This window comes from Callospermophilus lateralis, chromosome 2 (genome assembly GCF_048772815.1).
Source record: "Callospermophilus lateralis isolate mCalLat2 chromosome 2, mCalLat2.hap1, whole genome shotgun sequence".
In the NCBI taxonomy this organism is placed as follows: Eukaryota; Metazoa; Chordata; class Mammalia; order Rodentia; family Sciuridae; genus Callospermophilus; species Callospermophilus lateralis.
This window is the reverse complement of record NC_135306.1, coordinates 167246186-167267783: the sequence shown is the minus strand read 5'-3', so window position 1 is coordinate 167267783 and position 21598 is coordinate 167246186. Positions and strand designations below refer to the sequence as shown.

At 33.9% G+C, this 21598-nt stretch overlaps 2 protein-coding genes across 9 annotated transcripts in view; one reads left to right on the top strand and one right to left on the bottom strand.

Annotated features, from left to right (window-relative positions):
* Window positions 1-21598, bottom strand: part of Misfa (mitochondrial sheath formation associated) — a 75434-nt gene that overhangs the window by 40027 nt on the left and 13809 nt on the right. The window lies entirely within an intron of this gene.
* Window positions 1-21598, top strand: part of Uevld (UEV and lactate/malate dehyrogenase domains) — a 42576-nt gene that overhangs the window by 8868 nt on the left and 12110 nt on the right. For 5 of the 6 annotated variants that reach the window (XM_076846980.2, XM_076846977.2, XM_076846979.2 and 2 more), the window contains 5 exons: window positions 1342-1407; window positions 4837-5000; window positions 10309-10444; window positions 11723-11841; window positions 15835-15937. In XM_076846980.2, the coding sequence (XP_076703095.1) occupies window positions 1342-1407; window positions 4837-5000; window positions 10309-10444; window positions 11723-11841; window positions 15835-15937 (588 nt within the window). The remainder of the gene's footprint in view (window positions 1-1341; window positions 1408-4836; window positions 5001-10308; window positions 10445-11722; window positions 11842-15834; window positions 15938-21598) is intronic. The other variant, XM_076846978.2, reaches the window with a different exon arrangement.

Here is a 21598-nt window from a genome sequence, read left to right as displayed (position 1 = left end):
TCTGTGAATCAAGAAGCAGGCTTTCCCCAGAAACCAAATCTGCCAGCACCTTGATTTTGGATTTCCCAACCTCTAGAATTGTGAAAAATAAATTTTGTTCTTTAGAAGCTTCCCAGTTTATAGTAATTTGGTATAGCAGTCAAAACAGACTAAGAGAGCCTGGTTTTCTCTTTCCCTTTTCTTTTTTTTATTAGTTGCTCAAAACATTACAATGATCTTGACATATCATACATTTGATTCAAGTGGGGTATGAATTCTTTTTTTTCCACGTGTACAGATTGCCGTATCACATTGGTTTTACAGCCACGTTTATACATACAGCCATATTAGTGTCTATTGTATTCTGCTACTCTTCCTATTCCCCTCTTTCCCTTTTCTTATAAGTCATCAAAATCTATCTAGAATTTTTTCTTCCTCTATGGAAATAGTACAGTTACTATTGAGATGTTAAAAGGATTGCTTTCCAGTGCAGTTTGATTGTTTGAAACCCTAGAGAGTGGTCTTGGTATTTAGTTCTGAGATTAGGACATTGATTCTTTACATGTGTCCCAGTTATTGATGGGAAAGTTGAAATTTCAGGGACGTAAATATTGAAAAAAGGTTGAGAATAATGGATTTAAAGAAACTTAGAGAGATAATTATTGATTTTTCTAAAAGGTTGCTTTGAAAAGTAAAGCTAACATTGATTATAAAAGTGATTATAACTGATTTGTTACATGTGACAATTATTTAATTTATTACTTTAAATAATAAAATTTAATATTTGTTTTTGGCACTGGGGATTAAACCCAGGGACATTTCACCACTGAGCTACATCCCCAGTCCTTTTTTATTTTGAGACAGGCTTTCACTAAGTTGTTTAGGGGCTGAGTTGCTGAGGCTGCCTTGAAGTTGCAATCTTCCTCAGCCCCCTGAGTTGTGGGACTACAGGTAATGCACCACTGTGCCCATCCATCCCTACATTTTATAATACTTTGATTCTTATTAAGGGTTTTCACATCTTACATGAGCCTTATGACTGCTTCATGATGCAGATATCTTTATTTTATAGATGATAAAACTGAAGATCAGAGAGATTAAAGTAGCTAAAAGTCACACAGGCCTCTAAGAGGGGAGGTGGGTCTAGAACTTGGGATTTTAGTATCAAAGTTCTGTTTTGTTTTTTTTTTTTCAGTTGCCCTCACTGCTAAGTAAACAATATCTAGTGATTATCCCCTTATTGTCATATATGTACTGATTCTGGTATTTAGAGATTGTGGATGTGTGTGGATGTGCATTTATATACTTTAATATAATTCTTTCTACTTCTGATTTTACATTTTGGCACTTTTTTTCATCCAGTTTTTAAAGATAGTTCCCAGAAAGACCTGCTGAATTTTACTGGTACTATTCCTGTGATGTATCAGGGTAAGTATGGGAAGAAAGAAAATGTGGGAGTTTTCTAAAAGAGCAGTTCATTTAAACTTACACAAATTTACATTTGTTCATGCCATAACATTCTCAAAGTATTTCCACATAAGAGATCTATTTAGAACCTTACTAGATCTGACAGGATTCTGTCCTAGTCAAGGAAGACCTAGATTAAACTTTTTTTTTTTTTAATATTTATTTTTTAGTTTTAAGTAGATACAATATCTTTATTTTATTTTTATGTGATGCTGAGGATCAAACCCCAGTGCCTCACATGTATTAGGTGAGCACTCTACCACTTGAGTCACAACCCCAGTGCCATAAATTAAACTTTAATTCAACAATTATTTATTGTCAACTATGTGCCCATGACTCTAGTAGGTTCTGGGTTACAGAACAGAGCAAGATAGCTAGAGGTGATGGTACATATTTGTAATGCCAGCAACTGGGGAAACTGAGGCAGGAGGATTGCAGGTTTGAGGCTAGCCTCAGCAATTTAGCAAGACTCTGTCTCAAAAAAAAAAAAAATCTTAAAAGAGGCTAGGGACATGAAAATCCTGTGGTACAGAGTTCCTGAGTTCAATATCTCATTATGAAAAAAAAAAGAAGAAGAAAAAACAACAATGAAAAGAGAATTTAGACAGACATGGATCTGCCCTTGGGATGAGTGATTTCTGTTTTCCATAAGAACATGCAGGAATCTCATCTTCTTCTCCTTATAACTCTGTGTTGTTTTTTGTTTGTTTGTTTTTTCCTCTCCTCCTCCTCCTTTTATATGCTGTAGCATTATTCCCATTCCATAGGTGAAACTGAATCTTAGTCTGCTCAAGTGATTTACCTAAAACTACTTGGTACTGTTATATAGACTCCAATGTTTTTGAAACACAGGGGTAAACATTTTAGGATGACCTGACAGGCTAAAATAGTTAAGTATTTGCCCAAAAAGAAAAGGAAAAAAAAAAAATCACTAACTTCTATAGTTAACTGTTGTTATATATGTGCTTTGAATAACAGTAATGAAGCTTTAGTTCCAAAATATTTCTCCTGGGCTGGGGATGTGGCTCAAGCGGTGGCGCGCTCACCTGGCATGCGTGCGGCCCGGGTTCGATCCTCAGCACCACATACAAACAAAGATGTTTTGTCCCTTGAAAACTAAAAAATAAATCTCTCTCTCTCTCTCTCTCTCTCTCTCTCTCTCTCTCTTTAAAAAAAAAAAAAAAAAAAGCTGAGGGTCCTCCCTTGGCCTCCCCTCAGAAGTCACTCAAAATATTTCTCTGAAGTGGCACCCAAAATTCCATCATTAAAAAATTAATAATTTTAAAATGCAAATCATCACAATAAGAAAAATATCCCAAAGTACTAATGTACAGTGCTGTGGTTATTAGAAATTCAGTAAATACTTGTGGAATGATTGAGTTAGTTTACTTGATTACTGACTAAAGGGTTTAGGAATAAATGAGCTTAGTGGCATTTGAAAGAGGAGGTGCACTGAACAGAGAAGGAAATGGAAACCAAATAAGGACAGAATAGTGGAGCTTACTGTCTCTGGAAAGGGTTCAGCATTGTAAGATGGGAATATATTTCCCAAAAGACAATTTTGGGAGACTTCTTTCAAGGTTGGTACTTGTAGCTCCTAGACGATCATAATTCCTTAATTACCCTCTTCCTCTATGATGACCAAGAGGCACATTCATATTTTGTTCTTCCTCTGTGTATGTTTCACCATTGACATTTCCTTTGGCACTGGGTAGGCATTCAGGAAATGGATATGAATTCAGTTTGTTTTAATGCATAGCTGGTAATAAGTGAAAGTAGCCATTCTTGTCCTGAGCAATATGTTCAAGTACAGTGAAAAATATGTGCAATAGGACTATGAAAACAGGAATAAATTTTTTAAAAATAATAAAATCAATAAAAAAAGAATACAGGAATAAATATTGAGATATACTAATGTTCTACGCTGGCTAAGGTAATTTATTAGATTTCTAGTCTAAGTTTAGTTTTCACTTACACTGAGTTTAGCTTTGAGCTTCCTGGCAACTAAGGCAGTAAGGGTTATTTGGCTCTTGGTAGACATGTTCTATGTTGGAAGAGCATATGTTCAAGTATCTATCTCACCCTTTTGAGTGGCGGAGTCGGGGGATGAAGGAGGAGAGATTGAACCCAGGGGCACTTAACCACTGAGCCACATCCCCAGTTTTTTTGTATTTTATTTAGAGACAAGAGTCCACTGAGTTGCTCAGGGCCTTGCTAAATTGCTGAAGCTGGCTTTGATCCTCCTGCCCTTAGCCTTCCAAGTTGCTGGGATTACAGGCATGAACCATTGTACCCAGCTTCCCCCTTGTATTAAATAGTTTATTTTCTTTAATCCAAGTGCTGGGAGTTGAACCCAGGGCCTCACTGATGTTAAGCAAGCTCTGTACTATTGAGCTATGCTCCATGACCAATTAAGTAGATTTTTTAAAAAAAAATCTCATTGTAGTTATCATTTACAGACCTTTCTCCTTCTGTAAAGAATACTGCAAAAGGGATGTTTTTTGTTTGTTTGGTTTTGGGGTTTTTGTTTTTTTAGTTTTCCAACAAATGCATAGGCCATTTGCATCAAAATCTTTGGAGTATGTATGTGTGGACATGGATATTATTTAAAACACACACACTTTGGGGCCTGATCCCATGTCTAAATAAATCTCAATCTCTGGAGATAAGTCCCAAGAATATGCATATTTTCCAAGTTCTTCAGATAATTCTTATGTTCACTAAAATTTAAGGATCACTGGATAAGGTGACTCTTAAGATTATTTTCAGCTCTATGTTCTATATGTCTAACAGCGTATGGGTTATTATATCTGCAATTTTTTAGCTCATTGAGGGCAAATATCAAACTCCAGTTAGTCATTCATTAATTTTTTTCATTTGTTCATTCTGATTCATAAGAAACATTTATTAAGCAGGTAGTATGTTATGTACTGTACTTGGTGCTGGGGATATAGAAATGAATGAAACATGAATTCTTTCTAGAAGTTTACAATGTAATAAATACAGCCTGGTAAGTGAATAATCTCAGTATAGAATAAATACAAAGAGAGATATCCAATACCTTTCAAGGAAGGTATAATATCTGTTTTGGTTGGACAAAGAAAATTACATAGAAAAGATGTATCTCAAACTTCTTGTATAGTAGAACCTGTAAATATTGATTGAATTAAATTGGATGAGCTGGCCATTGTCTTAATTTCCTCATGTTATGTTAGTGCTTTAACAGGAACATATTTCCAATGTGCATGAAATGAGGGAAATAGATCTTGATTTATTTTAATCCTTTGTATGTAAACTTGACTTAACTACCTATTTCTTAAAAATGCCACCTTGTTGTATCATAAATATGATGTGTATGCTTCTTATTTTTGCTTATTTTATCTCAAATAGGTCATACATATAACATACCAATCCGTTTCTGGATTTTGGATTCTCATCCTTTTGCTCCCCCCATTTGCTTCTTGAAGCCAACTGCAAATATGGGAATTTCCATTGGAAAACATGTGGATGCACAAGGCAGAATATACTTGCCCTATCTCCAAAACTGGAGCCATGTAAGATCAATTTGGATTTTCTTCAAAGTTTTTATTTTTTCTGAATATTTGCCTTTGATTCTGATAGTAAAAATAAGCATACTACTGTATTTACTTCAATTACATTCTTCATATGATCTTTAAAGTAATTTAAAATTGAGTTCTCTAGGATCAGCCAAGTCCCAGAATACTGATGACAACAGCCTATACAAAGCTGCTGTCTCCAGGTCCAGGAGCCAGCTGTCACTTACCCCTTGTCTTTTTATAGCTGTTTGCTAATTGAGAAAGCACATGAAAAGCTTCTAGCAGGATGTTGGAGACTTATTTCCTACCCCCACCCTATTAAAGATTTTTATGTAATATATATATTTATTTGTGATTTTGCCTGTTTTTAACCTCTATGTATGTTTGAATCATACCATATGTAATCTTCTGTGACATGCTTTGTTTTAATTGAGCAATAATTTTTTTGTTGTTGTTTTGTGTTTTTGTTTTATAGTGCTGGGGACTGACTCCAGTACATGTTAGGCAAGTGCTGTACCAGTGAATTACATCCATGACTTGAGTATGAGGTTTTAAACTTCATCTTTATTGATATATAATTGTAGCTTATTTATGTTTTGCAAGTCCTCACATTATGCAGTTTTATATTCTCCATTTTTCTTTAATCATTATATTGAACATTTCTCCCATGTTTATCTTTTCAAAGTACATGGTTTTTAATGGTTCTTTGATGATCCAGCATGAAGATATTTACATAATACATTTCAAAATTGCCATATTACAAGAAATTTAATGATGAATATACTTAAATATAATATATATATTTAAAAATTTCCTAATGATAATCTCTAGGAGTAGAATTATTGGGTGAAAATTTTTAAATATTTTAAAGTATTTCTTCTATATTGCCAGATTGGCCTTCAAAAAAGTAAACAAAATGTTGGTTTTCTGCTATCAATAGCAATGAGTGTAGAAGGGCACCAATTTCGTTTTATCCTTGCTCTAATAGGAGATATTAACATTAAAACAAAATAAACCTTTGCTTATCTCTATATATTGGGTTAGGCAGATAGATGTACAGTATACTGTCACTTATAACTAAAAATTTTATGAAAGAATGATTTGTAATATATTTATATGTACCCACAAAGTTGTAGAATTTTAGGATCAGAGTTGAATGAGGTTATAGTAAAAAACGTCATTTGGGAGGCTGGGGTTGTAGCTCAGTGGTAGTGCTTATCTCACATGTGTGAGGCACTGGGTTCAATCCTCAGCACCATATAAAGATAGATAAATAAAATAAAGGTATTGTGTCCATCTAAACTAAAAAATTTTTTTAGGGGCTGGGGATGTGGCTCAAGCGGTAACGCGCTCGCCTAGCATGCGTGCGGCCCAGGTTCGATCCTCAGCACCACATACAAACAAAGATGTTGTGTCTGCTGAAAACTAACTAACTAACTAAATAAATAAATATTAAAATTCTCTCTCTCTTTAAAAAAAAAATTTTTTTTAAATGGCATTTAGTTTCTCACTTTTGTGGTTATAGATAATTGTGAAAACGGGTAATTATGGACATATTTTACTTTATTTGTATGTTTTTCTATATTTTGCACATATAAAACCTTTAAAAACGAAGAAAAAATAGAAAAAGGAAGAACATACACCAAATTATCAGGAGCAGAGCCGACTTCTATATGAACTTAATTTGCTATTTGCATTACTTGATCATTATTAAATAAGATTTCCAGTTAAATGTGATGAATGGATATAATAAAAATTAGATAATCTGAAGGACAAAAAATGGTGTCTGGGGCTGGGGTTGTGGCTCAGTGGTAGAACACTTGCCTCACATGTGTGAGGAACTGGGTTTGATGCTCAGCAACACATAAAAATAAATAAACAAAATGAAGGTATTGTGACCATCTACAACAGACAATTAAAAAAAAAATGGTGCCTGGATCTTAATTTTTTGTTATCCTGTTACTTGAAAAACTGAAATCTTTTTCATATTTATCAATAATGTATATTCTTTCCTTTTTGAATTGTTTATCTTCTCATCAGTAATTACCCCTTTTTTTTCTAACTTTGTTTGTTTTTTTTTTTTTTTGGTACCATAGTTTGAACTCAGGGGCACTTAATCACTGAACCACATCCCTAACCTTTTTGGAGGGGGTGGGGTGGGGGGGTTAATACCAGGGATGGAATTCAGGGGCACTCAACCACTGAGTCACATCCCTAGCCCTATTTTGTATTTTATTTACAGACAGGGTCTCACTGAGTTGCTTTGAACTTGCAGTATTACAGGTGTGTGTTTGCAAACACACACCTAGCAATACCCAGCCTTTTTTATTTTTGATTTTGAGACAGGATCTTACTAAGCTGCTTAGAGCCTCACTAAATAGCTGAGACTGGCCTTGAACTAGTGATCATCTTGTGTCAGTCTTCCAAATCATTGGGATTACAGTTGTGCTCCATCATATCCATATTGGCTTTTTTTTTTTTTTTTTTTTTTTTTTTAAACACTGGCTATTGAATCCAGGGTGCCACTGAGCCACATCCTCAGCCCTTTTTATTTTGGGACATAGTTTTGCCAAATTACTAAGGCTGGCCTCAAATCTGTAATCTCCTGCCTTATCCTTGTGAGACTCTGGGATTACAGGTATGCATTACCCGCTTTGAATTCCTTTTTTTTTTTTTTTTTTAAACTGTCTTCAAACCATATTTGGACATCTGTACCCTATTGCAAGAATTTATGTATCCTGCTTCTTCTGATTTTCTTTGACATCTTTTCATAGTTTTGTCTGTTTGCTTAATAAGTGCTCAGTAATAGTCCTATAAGTTAGTTGAGGTTATGCTTGATTTCAGTTTAGGTGGAATTTATTCCATTTTACTATTTTTGAATCTCTTTATTATAAATTAAAACTTGCCTTTAAAATATATTACATTATTTAAATCGCCCTGCTTAAAAGTACTATAGTAACTTTGAGTTCTGTATGCATTTGGAATTTTAACTATGGAGTATACTTTTTGTAGAATTTTGGAGATAGAAGGAATCTAGAAGGATTGCAGACAGTTTCCCCAAAGAGATTCAGAGGACTACAGTAAGCCTACAGAATTTTATTTGAAGAGCATAGTGGTTTTCTTTTACTTTGTTTGTTTTTGTTCTGCATATAAATTTGAATTTATATAGGCAGGCTGCTTCTAGTTTGCCATAATAACAATCTCTCCAGGTTTTCTTTTACTTGGCAGCTTCACACATTTAATGTTATCTGGTTGGTCCTTGAAGGTATTTTGAATTTTTTACCCTAATGGGCTCTTGTTAATTTATAAACAGTGAAACTCAAGTCTCTGAGAAATTCAGCACTTTTTAAATGAGCATCCTACTAAATATTCCTAATAATAATAGTAAACATCTATTTTACTCTCTTAGGTTACAGTTTCTATGCATTAGCTAATTTATATCTCCTAATAGCCACTTCAATTTATTATTCATATTATCTTACTGATGATGCTGAAGCTCAGAACAGTTAAGTGAATGACACCAAGGCTATTTAACTAGTTAAACTCAAAGAAAACATTATCAAATTAATTTTCTGATTTGATAATGGCTTTGTAGAAGAATGTCTTTTTTCCTTTTAAGAAATACACTCTAAAGGTTTTAGGGATAAGGAGATATCACATCTGCAGTTTATTTTCATTTGGGCCAGAAAAAAGAGAAAGATATTAAGAAAATATATGTGATAAAATGTTAACATTTGAGTAACCTGGCAGAAGAGTGTATGTACTATTTTTTCAACTTTTCTGTAAGCCTGAAATTATTTCAAAATAAACAGTTAAAAAAGATAGTTCCCAAACCTAGGTATTTTGCTGCTAGTATATTCATGCTATTTTCCTGTTTTGAGAGTTGTCAATTTAGCTTTTTTTTTTTTTTTTGCCTTTTATTTTATAAACACATGGAGTATTTTCCATGAGATCTCTGGGAGGATACTGCATGATAAGAGACTTTGCTTTTGTCAGTTGAAAGCATTAAAATAGTTAAATCATAACACAATTTGTACATAGTTTTAGAAAAATGAAAGCATGACAATATAGTTGATCTTTGAACAACATATGTTTGAACTATATGGGTTCTCTCAGAGTTGTCTCTCTTTTTTTAACTTGCACCAATTTGAAAAAAAACTTTCATATGAATTCTATAGACTGGAAATATTGAAAAGGTTAAGAAAAAGATGTGTCAATAATACATAAAATATACATAGGTAATAATCTGTTTTATTATTTATTAATGTTAAAATTTACGCCAATCTATTATAAAAGGTTAAAATTTATCAAGCTGGTGCAGTGGTACATGTCTATAATCCCAACAACTCAGGAGGCTAAAGCAGGAGGTTTTCAAGTTCAAGGCCAGCCTGGGCAACTTAGTGGAGAACCAGCAACTTAGACTCTGACTCAAAATAAAAAAAATAAAGGGGTGAATATGTAGTTCAGTGGTAAAGCACCCCTGGGTTCAATCCCCATCAAAACCAAAACAAAAAAAGTTAAAAATTTGTGAAAACTTACTTATGTGCACATACAGATCATACATGGTACCACTGTATGTAACAACAATAAACAGACATAAATATGTAGTTTTAAATCATAACTGTATGAAGTTAACTGTGGTACCTTATGTATTACTGTATTATGGTAGCCTCCTCTTGGTGCTATTAAGGTACATTCATGTCATGGTTATCTGATTATCCACTTGAAATGCTGAATTATGTTAAAAATTTTAGTTTGTCTCTCCAATAAATTGTGCATTATAGTAAAAAGTGATCTCTCATGGATCTTGTGCAATTTTTCATTGTATATAATAACTATAGCATGCAAAATAAACATTGAGTTTATGTTATTGGTAAGGCTTCCAGTGAACAGGAGGCTATTAGCAGTTAAGGATTTTTTTGTGTTTGGTGTTGGGAATTGAACTCAGGGCCTCATGAATGCTAGGCAAACTCTCTATCACTGAGCTACATCCCCAGTCCTTTTTATTTTTTAAGATAGGATCTCCTAAATTGTCCAGTATGATCTTGAATTTCTAATCCTTCTCCCTCAACCTCATGAGCAGCTGAGATTACATGCATGCACCATCATGCCTGGAAGTAGTTAAGTTTAGGGGGAGCCAAGTTATACTCGAATTTTTAACTGTTCATGGGTTGGGGTCCCTATTCCAGTGTTGCTCAAGGGTCAACTGTATTTACTTTGGCTAATTCTATGCAATGTTAGGTTGAAATGGTAGTATTACTTAGCAAATTTTTGAGTAACTTTTACCTTTGTGTGTATTCTACAGCCCAAGTCTGTCATTGTTGGATTAATTAAAGAAATGATTGCCAAGTTTCAAGAGGAACTTCCCCTGTATTCTCTATCGTCATCTGATGAAGCACGGCAGGTAGACATGCTAGCCTATATTGCAAAAATCACTGAAGGTTTGTATTTCTGTCAGATTGTCTTAAAAGTTATGAGTTTACAATTTCTTACTAATGACCTTTAATCTCTTCTATTTTAAATACATATGGACATTTATATGTATATTTTTGTGTTCAATCAAAAATCCTATACATATATAATAAAGTTCCATACTGTTTCTTAAAATGTAAAAAAAAAAAATTTACTCTTTTATGAACAAGTAAAATAGTTGTTGTTTCATTCAAAAACACTTGATATATAATAATCATCCCAAACCTTTTTTGTTATGTGTTTATGTAGTTCTTGTTTCATTCAGAATACTAGATCAGAAGATCTGTAATTCTCAATGTTTCTTATTGAGAATAAAGTCACATATTCATGATTGGAAAATTTCAGTAGGGTACTAAACCTTTGTATTTTTTTTTAGTCTTACACGATATTTTTTTAAATATTTAGAAAGACACTTTCTTTTTAAAAGGATAGCCTCCATTTACTAGAATATTTAAAATAAGACTCATCTTTTTTATCAGTACAAGTATTACTAATTTAATGTAAATGTACGATTTACATTAGAAATGCATATACTTTAAATGTGTGATAAAATTTGACTGTTTGATTTACCTTTGTAGCTATCACCGAAAACAATATGTAAAATCCATTCTTACATTTTTAGTTAATAGCTCCTCTTCTACAAGAAACTCTGATTTTTATAAGTCTTCTTTCATGTATTCATTTTTTTCAATAAGTATTTAAAAAAATTTTTTTTAATTGTAGATGTACACAATATCTTTATTTATTTATTTTTATGTAGTACTGAGGATTGAACCCAGTGCCTTATGCATGCAAGACAAGTGCTCTCCTGCTGAACTACAATCCCACCCCTCAACAAATATTTTTAAGTGCTTATTGTGGACTAACACCATGTTTTCTAAGTAACTGAAGTTTGGCGTTTTTTTTAATTTTGGGTTTTTTGTTTGTTTGTTTAGTAATGGAAATTGAATCAGAATCATTTTACCACTGAGCCACATCCCTAATCTTTTTAATTTTTATTTTGAGACAGGGTCTTGACAAGTTGCTTAAGGCCTCACTCAGTTGCTGAGGCTGGCTTTGAACTTGCAATCCTCCTGCCTCAGCCTCCTGAGTGACTGAAGTTTTTTTTGTTGTTGTTGTTTTTATGTTATCTGTGTATGGAGGTGCACATTTGTAGTCCCAGTGATTCAGGATTGCCCAAAGGATAGCGGGGGGAGTTGATGTGATTTTTTTTTTTCATTCTCAGCATCATCCACTTTTCTTGATAGGTGTCTCAGACATAAATTCAAAGAGTTGGACAAATTATGAGATTAAACCAGTCAATAAAATTACCGTGGTTGGAAATGGAGAGTTGGGTATTGCCTGCATCTTAGCAATTTCAGCAAAGGTATGTAAGCATAGTGGTTATAAATACATATATCATAGTGCTACACTTTTAGGCAGTTTTATTAACATTCAAAAAATAATGGTTTGGCTCGGCACAGTTGTATTCAAGCAACTGGGGAGGCTGAGGCAGGAGGATCACAAGTTCAAGGCCAGCTCAGCAACTTTGTGAGGCCCTAAGCAACTTATTGCGATCCTGTCTCAAAATAAAAAATAAAAAGGTCTGGGGTGTAGCTCAGTGGTAAAATGCTCCTAGATTCAATCCTATACCACACAAATAAATAAATAAAAATTTAAAAAAGCAATGGCTTCGTTTCGTTATGTAGGAAAACCTCATTTTGCCTGAAAATATATTTTGTGACCAAAAAATAGCTGAAAGTTCTCATCAGTCATGTTGCCTCTTAATTAGTGTAAGTCATGGGTAGGCTTTGAAAAAGTAATTTGAATAATGGTGTCATTCCTAATCTAAGGGAAACCTCAAAGTGACATTTCTCTGACTTAGGCACAGATTATTTTGTGATTTTTGAGTCATGGTGTTTTAATTAAATTCTTATTTAATATTATATTTAATTTTAGCTATTTATAAAATTACCATTTTTAAAAAAGGACTGCCTTTTCTTATATAATTGCTTTCTTTTGGGATCAGACTTTCTGAGTTAATATGTTACATTAGTTTATGTTTTGTTTTGTTTATATTCCTGTCAGTTCTTTTTTCTAAGTCTTTTCTAATTGTTTACATAAAGATCTAACTCCTAGTGAGGTAAAACAACTATCATGGTGATAGCATATCTGTAGTCTAGAAAACAGCTGTCACTATGTTTATTTGGTGACTGTTTTTCTTTTTCTATAAAGTTTTTCTATTAAAATTTGATTATTTTGATGTCTAAATTCCTCCTTTTCCATTTAAGACTCACATATATCTTGAAGGTAGGTTCTATTTCAGCAAATAATCAAGTTAGAATAATTTTGAAGTTGACTGTTCAGAATAGCATATGCTGAATTTTGGCATATTATAGTTTCATTTTCCTTACCTGTTTTCCTCATCTGAGTACACTGTTAACTCTTAATTGGAATTTGAGTTGTTTTTACTTCTTTTGTTACTAAATAAAATACTTTTACATTACTTTGTAAAATAAATAAAAAGAAAATAAATATATAAAATGCTTCTTACATTATTTTTGTAAGTTGCTTATTTTCTGACTTTCTTTTGGGTATATATCATCTCAAAAATAATACTAGTGAGTCAGAGGGTATGGATTGTTTTATGGCACTCTTATATTAGTAGACTGCTCCTCAGAAAGGCAGAACTAATTTATGCTGCTAAGAATAATGCATATGTCAACTGCTTTTTGACATCCCTACGGTATTAAGTTTTATTAATTTGGGAGAAGGGGCAGAGCTGCTGGGGATCAAACCCAGGAGTACTTTGGCACTGAACTACATCCCCAGCCCTTTTTATTTTTTATTTATCTTGAATGAGGGTCCTCCTAAGTTGCTTAGGTCCTTACTAAGTTTCTGAGGATGGCCTTGAATTTGTGATCCTCCTGTTTCAGCATCCCAAGTGGCTGGGATTACAACAAGTGTAATTTATTTATTTATTTTTTTGGTAATAATTTGACTTTTTTTGTTAAATACAGGTAGGCACCTTTTTAAAGTCATGTTTCCTTAACTGTTAGAAGAGTCATTTGTCTGTTAACTGTCTAGGTAAAACATTATTTTTTCTTTTTTAAACATCAGCATTTTGATACAAGGTATAATATTTAAATAATATATCAATAATAGCAGTCCAATAATGGCAGTAGTAGTAGTAGTGATAGTAACAGCAGTAACTAACCTTTACTAAATGCTTACTAGATGCCAGGCACTTGTCTAAACATTTGTCTTGACTCATTTTTACAGTGACCCTATTGTTTAGAAGCTATTGTTTTCACCATATTACAAATGAATAAACCAAGGTTTGGGGAGGTTACCCAGTTGCCCTAAGTCACACTATTAATAAATGGTGTCACCAGGATTTGAAAACAGGTTGTCCGTATACCAGAACCTGTATTATAGATCCTTACTGCTCAAAATATGGCTTTCAGACTAGCAATATTGGCATTTCCTAAGATTTTGTAAGAAATCCATAATTCTACTTCTGATTCTGCATTTTAATAAAACACGTGGTGATCCATATGCTTTACTGATTCATTATAAAGCTTGAGAAGCTCTTCTCTAAGCCACTATATTATACTGCTTTATGATAATTGCCCCCCCCCTCCCCACTGGGATTGAATTCAGGGATACTTTTCCACTGAGATCATCTCTAGCCCTTTTTCTTTAAGATTTTTTTTTAGTGTGAAACAGGTTCTCATTAAGTTGCTGAGGGTATCTCACTAAATTGCTGAGGCTGGTCTTGAACTTGTGATCCTCCTGTCCCAGCCTTCCAAATTTCTGGGATTACAAAATACCTGGCAAGAGTCATGATGAATATTTTAGTTGTTTTTAGTCATTTGAATATTCTTATACATAATATATAATTTTTTACATATGCTAATAAACTTGTAGGATAATTCCTATAAATGAGATTGATGGATTAAAGGAACTGTTAAATTTAGATTTTAAAATATTTTAAATTTTTGAAAGAAGTTGTCAAATTATTCCCTGTGTCAGTTGTATTAGTTTATGCTCACACCTACACTGTATGAGAATACCTGTTTTCCCACAACCTCTATTGTTAAACTTTTGGGCCTTAGTGTGTCTGATAAATAAAAATGGAAATGCTAGTTTTCCTGGCATTTTCGTTGTGAGTGTGGTTAAAAATAATAAAAAAAAATAATAGCTACAATTTAGAGAGGACTACTATGTATGTCAGTCCTATTATCAATCATATAGTCAGTCATATAATCAATCTTATAACCACATGCAGTAAGACTTGAGTTCAGTGACTGTCCTAGTGTTACAAAGCTCACATATAAAATAGTAGAGTTGTTTTCTTAACCATTTTTTTTGCCTGAAAGTCTGGTAGATCTCTGGATACTTTTGCCCATGAACTCTTAGGTTTTCCTACTACTTTGGAGAAAGCCCTTCCACAAATATTAACTAACTCTTGGAGTTTCCATGCTGTTATTTATAGTCAGCCCACCAGGCCAAACAGGGAGCCATTATTAGGCATGTGGAATATTCCATGAGCTCTCTGAGGAGGGTACCACATGATAGTACAATTTGACTTTAGATTTATGGCTATTTTTTTTTTCCTTTTTGATTCTGGGAATTGAATGCAGGACACTCAACCACTTACACGTCCCCATCCTTTTTCAAAAAATATTTTTGATTTAGAGACATAGTCTTGCTAAGTTGTTTAGGGCCTTGCTAAGTTGCTGTGGCTGGCTTTGAACTTATGATCCTCTTGCCTCAGCCTCCCAAGCTGATTATTTTTTTTTTTTTAAGCAAAAGCTGGGATAATTTTGACTTTCATGCTAGGAATGAAGTGCTAAAATAGGCCCCCAAATCATTCTAAACGTTTCAGAATTGAAATTATGATACAGAATGAAAAGAAACTCAGGAACAATATCAAACTTGCTGAGTGAACCAAGGAATCTTTATTATTCATCCCATAAGAAAACTTCTGCAATCTATAAGGCATCTAAATTTACTCCTTTTAGATCCTAGTTTACAGTAGTTAAGCCCAAGGGATCACATTATTCAAGTTCATAATAACTTCTTGATTGCATGTCACTTTTATTACAATTGTGTTACTTATCCATTTTTTTAGCCATATCCCCACTCCCCCTTTTTTTTAAATGTTGAAAGTGCATCTCATTGAGTTGCTGAGGCTGTCTTCAAACTTGCGATCCTCCTGCCTCAGCCTTCCAAGCCATTGGGATTACAGGCATGTGCAACCACCCCTGGCTTTACTTACTCTTCTTCAGATGACACAAGCCGTCACTTCTTAATTAAATTGAGTAATTGGTCTTGTCCAATGTAATATGTTTCCCTTTCTTATTATACCTTACAGGGCATTGCAGACAGGCTAGTCCTTTTAGATCTCTCAGAAGGAACAAAAGGTGGAACCATGGACCTTGACATATTCAACCTGCCTAATGTGGAAATCAGCAAAGGTATGGTTATTCTGCCTAAAAATGTTTGCTTTACTTGCTCTTATATTTGAGTCTAAGAATTAGCACTGGGAATTTAACTCAAGGCCTCTCATATGCTAGGAAAGCAATGAGTTCTACCTCTAGTCTTCTCCATTTTTGAAACAGCATCTGCCTGGCTGGCATTGAACTTGTGATCTTCTTGTCTTACCCTCCTGAGTAGCTATGATTTCAGGTATGTGCCACCATACCTGGCTTAAGTTCTGGAATTTTAAAGCTGAAAAATACCTTCAAGATTAACTAGTACAAGCCTCTCATTTTTTTTTTCCTTTTTAACAGTGTGATTTGTTATAATATATTCAAGCTCCTCATTTTGTCACAAGAAGTGTCTCTGAAAAAGGGTCCAAGAAGTTCATGGAGAAAGAGGGGAACTTGACTCAGGACCAGTGGGGTTTTGGGCATATGTAATGGAAAAGAATTAAAGCACATGCCACTCAGGCATAGACAGAGGTTTATTTAGGAAAGATACATAATTAAGGGAAATCTCAAGAGAGAGATACTTATGTGGGTAAAGCAAGGCATATGCCTTCAAGGGAGAATGCAGGTCTTTTTAAGGATGAGAAATGCAGTTTTGGTGCTACTTTTTAAGGAAACTTGGTGAGGGGTGGGTATGGAAAAGTGTATAGGAATGATATCAATCCAGTGATCTCAAGACAGTTTCTAGTAGTCTGATATGTATCAGGATCCTTAGGCTGACATGGTCTTTATTATCTGATCAATAGTGCTAAATTATGGGTTCCTCAAGACATTATATCTCCTCCCCCTCCCCTTTGCCATCCTCCTTATTCTCTCTTCTCTCTCCCCCACCCTCTCCCTCATCCCCCATCTTTACCTCTCTACTTATTCTATTATTGAAGGTTTAATTACAATGCACAAGTAAATTTACAGACTTCCCAGGAATTTAGGAGTAATAGGTGTGGAAGGAAGACTGGCTTGGGGAGTTATAGGCCTGGAAAAGTATGCAGAACTTTTGAACCAAAATCTTATTTTCTGGTTCTTCCTTTATGACTTTTTGCCTATTTCCTATTCCTTCTATCCTACCTCAATTTTATGCACTGGGAAACAAAGTTTCAAATATCCTACCTCAATTTTATGCACTGGGAAACAAAGTTTCAAATAAGTTAAGTAACTTGTACAAAATCATACAGATCATAAATGATTGTTAACAGAGTCAAATTAGCAAATAACATCCAGATTCATTCATATTGGCCATAAGAATTTGTTATTTGACTTATATTTCCACATGAATTTGTCTTTTGATTGCTTCCTTTCTCAGAACATATTGGTTTAAAGCACTGATCTTAGTGTTAAACAGTGGTTTGCATCTTAGCTCTGCTATATTAGAGCTCTGATGTTTGTCAGATTATACAATCTCTCAAAAAAAAAATTCAGTTTTCTCATGTGTGAAGTAGGAGACTAGGGATATAGCTCAGTAGTAAAATGTTTACCTAGCATGCATAAGGCCCTGAGATCAATCTCTAGCCCTGAAAAAATAACTAAAAATTTTAACAGTTATTTTTTTCTATCTAATTTTTCCCCCTTTGGAGATGGGGATCTCACTGTGTTATCCAGACTAATTTAGAACCCCTGGGATGAAGCATTGACTCAGCCTCTTGAGTAGCTGGAAATACTTGACTTCTCATACTTTATTTATTTATGTACCAGGGATTGAACCTAGGGGCACTTAAGCACTGAGTCACATCCCCAGCCCTTTTTTAAAATTTTAAGATAGGGTCTCATTAAATTGCTTATAGCCTCACTAAGTTGCTGAGGCTTGCTTTGAACTTGCAATCCTGCCTCAGCCTCCTGAGTCACTGGGATTACCAGCATGCACCACTGTGCCTGGAAACTTTTCACATTTTAAATTTTAAAAAATTGAGTCTATTTTATAATGTCTATTATAAATTATAGGATACATTTGGATAGATAAATACTATATTTGGGAGTATTTGAAAAAAAAATTTTTTAATTGAAAATTATCTTGATTAAATGTGAACAGCTTTTGGTTAAAAACAACAACAACAAAAAGCAAATGCTTAAGCAGGACTAATGTGTTCATTTTTGTATGACATGCTTAAGTCATTTACATGGTATCTTTTCCCTTCTATTTTTATCTAACAGTCATGTCTCTCCTGGACCACTGTTGATTGAAAATTTTTTGAAAAAATATATAATATATAATAATATATAATATAATGTATTATAATACATTATATTATATGTTATATATTATAATATATATACATTATACAATACATTATATAATATATATTATAATATATATAATATATTTGAAAATATTTTCCTACCAGGGATGCATGATTTAAGAGGACACCTGTAGTCCCAGTTGCTCACGAGGCCAAGGCAAGAGGACCATGAGTTCAGAGCTAGTCTCAGCAACTTAATCAAGGTCTTAAGCAGCTAAGCAAGAAGACCCTTTCTCTAAATAAAATATTTTAAAAGGGCTGGAAATGTACCTCAGTGGTTAAGCGCCCCTGGGTTCAATCCCTGGTACCAAGAAGAAAAAAAAGGTCATTGAAAGACACATTTTCTAAAATGTTTCTACCAGTTTATAGATCAGATCAGATTGTACATAGTATAGTTGTTTGGCTTGCTTTTGCCTTTACTTGGGTCCCCTGTATTTGTTGACTATGTTTTCCAAATAATGTATAAAAACACATAGTCTCACAAGCCTGAATGTACTAAGAATAATGGTCAGATAAACTGAAATCTCTGTTCTTATGAGTTCTAAAAATTGGGTGTTATAGTTTAGTAAACCTGTAGGAGCCTTGTAGGAGACAATGAGTTCATTTCGCTTCTCTGGAAAAAGTACTGTAGCTGCTTTAATAATCCTTTTGTAGGCCTCTTGTGGAGGATCATTTGGGGAACAGGGTATTCTCTTGTGCCAGTCATTTCCAGGGAATGAAATTCTTAAGAGACTTCTTAACTCGTCCAAATCATTTTAGGAGACTGTTTAGTACATGATCCCTAGAGGTTATGAGGCCATTTAGGACTTCAGGAAATTATTTCTTTCTTTGTGTCTCATTAACCATCAATAACTATTCCCTCAGATAAACAGAAAGCAAAGAAACAATGGAATAGATAGATAACGGATGGTGCATGCCACCAAGTGGGGACTCAGTAATTATCTATTGAATGTTGAATGAATATATATCATCTTGAGGCATGTTTTTCATGTTTTCCTAATTGATTTTGGTTGTACATTTCTGATGACATAACTTAATTACTAATACATGAAGCAATTTTAAATATAATGGTAACTTCCCATAAATATATGGAGAAGTACATTAACAATGTTGGGAATTAAAGCTCAATTGGAAATTTTATTAACACCACACCATGACATTCATAGATGATTGCAAGTGACTGATTATCCACTAATTGTACTTTGCCTCATTTAGTTTTTTCAAATAGCTACTGTAACATTTTGGAGAGATTATATATGATCATGTAATACAAATATGTAGACACATACTTACACAAATAGTTATGCTCATGTATGCATGAACCAAATCAGGAAATACACTTAGAAACTGGTAAGAGTAGTTGTTTTAGGAATTAGACTACAGAATCTGGCTGCTCTGTTTGCATATAATTGTGTGTGTCTGTGTGTGTGTATTTATAAATTTAAATCCTTTTTATTGTGCTAAAATATACATAACATAAAATTACTATTAGTGACTTTTAACACTGATTCATAATGTGTATTCAGTAAATTCACAACATTGTGTAACTATCACCACTATTTAATTTCTAGAACATTTCATTACCCACAGAAGGAAATTCTATAGTACACAATAAGTAATTGCTTCTTATTTCCCCTCCTCTATCCCCTGGCAACTACTAATCTGCTTTCTGTCCCTATGAACTTACCTTTTCTGGATATTTTATATATACTTGTCCCTTGGTATCCTAACCCTTCTACTATATTGTGCTATATGTTGCTTAATGAGAAATAATATCTCATTCACTTTTGTGTTCTTAGAACTCAGTACTATCTGTGCTTTTTGTAGGGGGGTTATGGAATTAATTTTATTATGATCCTTAACCTTGTAATTTATATCATAGGTTTATAAATCATGCTTAAGGTTCTTCTTTTTTTATTTTTTTTTATTTTATTTTATTTTTTTTTTAAATATTTATTTATTTATTTTTTTGTTCTTGGCGGACACAACATCTTTGTTTGTATGTGGTGTTGAGGATCGAACCCGGGCCGCACGCATGCCAGGCGAGCGCGCTACCACTTGAGCCACATCCCCAGCCGGTTCTTCTTTTTTTAAAAAAAAAAAAGAGAGAAGGAGAGAGGGAGAGAGAGAGAGAGAGAATTTTCATATTTTATTTTTTAGTTATCGGCGGACACAACATCGTTGTTTGTATGTGGTGCTGAGGATTGAACCCGGGCCGCACGCATGCCAGGCGAGCGCGCTACCGCTTGAGCCACATCCCCAGCCCTTAAGGTTCTTCTTAATGATCTTCTTCCCATTATTAAATCATCAACTTCTAAGAAAAGACTTGATGAGTCAGATAAAAATCTTGGACTGCTTTCCAAGAGTAAAGAACTTGTTGCTTATGGAGCAGTTTACAAAACCTGGCTGTGTATCCAGACTCATATGGAAGGTTGCATTCCTGGAAGCTCCCTTTATCTACTTAAATGAAATCCTCAGAAAATGAGATAATCTGCATTTTTATTAAGCTTTCCAGGTTCTTTAGAAGCACCGAGTTGAGCGTGTGAGGACTGCTGCAGGGAACTGACAGAAATGGAAGACTACATGATCAAAAGCAGCTTAAAGTTTAGATGAAAAGACACACATGCAAGAAATAAATAGTAATTCATAACAAGAGTAAAGAAGCAATATGTGATTAATTGCCGCAAGAACTGTCCAGACAGTAAAGACTCTTGGAGTTAAGTGGAGAGAATTACTTTAGCCTGAGTAAGACTGAGATATGTGCCAGGTTATGATTTCATAGACTAGGGAGATTTGGACAGAGAGGTAGAGGAAATTGTACCAACTGCTAAGCGACTAGATCTGAGAGTTGCAAAAATTAAACACAACTCAATTCTCACAGAGTGATAGCAATGTTTGGTGTAATAGTCACATAAAAGCACATCAAACATGTGGTAAATACAGTGAGAAACATTCCAGATGGAAAGAATTTGAGCAAAAGCCAACATCAGGAAAATGAAAAAAATGCTTTGAGGAATGACTATAAGATCAGTAGAGTTTGAGCCAAAAGGTTACATAAAGAATACTTAAATATACTGTCTTTTAAACTCAAGAAAAGATTAAAAGGGGCTAGGGATGTGGCTCAAGCAGTAGCGAGCTTGCCTGGCATGCGTGTGGCCCAGGTTCGATCCTCAGTACCACATACAAACAAAGATGTTGTGTCTGCTGAAAACTAAAAAATAAATATTAAAAAATTTTAAAAAAAAGAAAAAGAAAAGATTAAAAGGCTTGGGATCTTAATCTATGGAGCAGGAGACCTTTCTTTTCCTTTTTAAATCCTGTAGACACCAACTACTTTTGTGTATTCGTATGTCAACCATGAGGGTGAGGGCATTTCTGTTATTTAAAGTAGAGGAATCAGCCAGGTGGGGTGGCACAT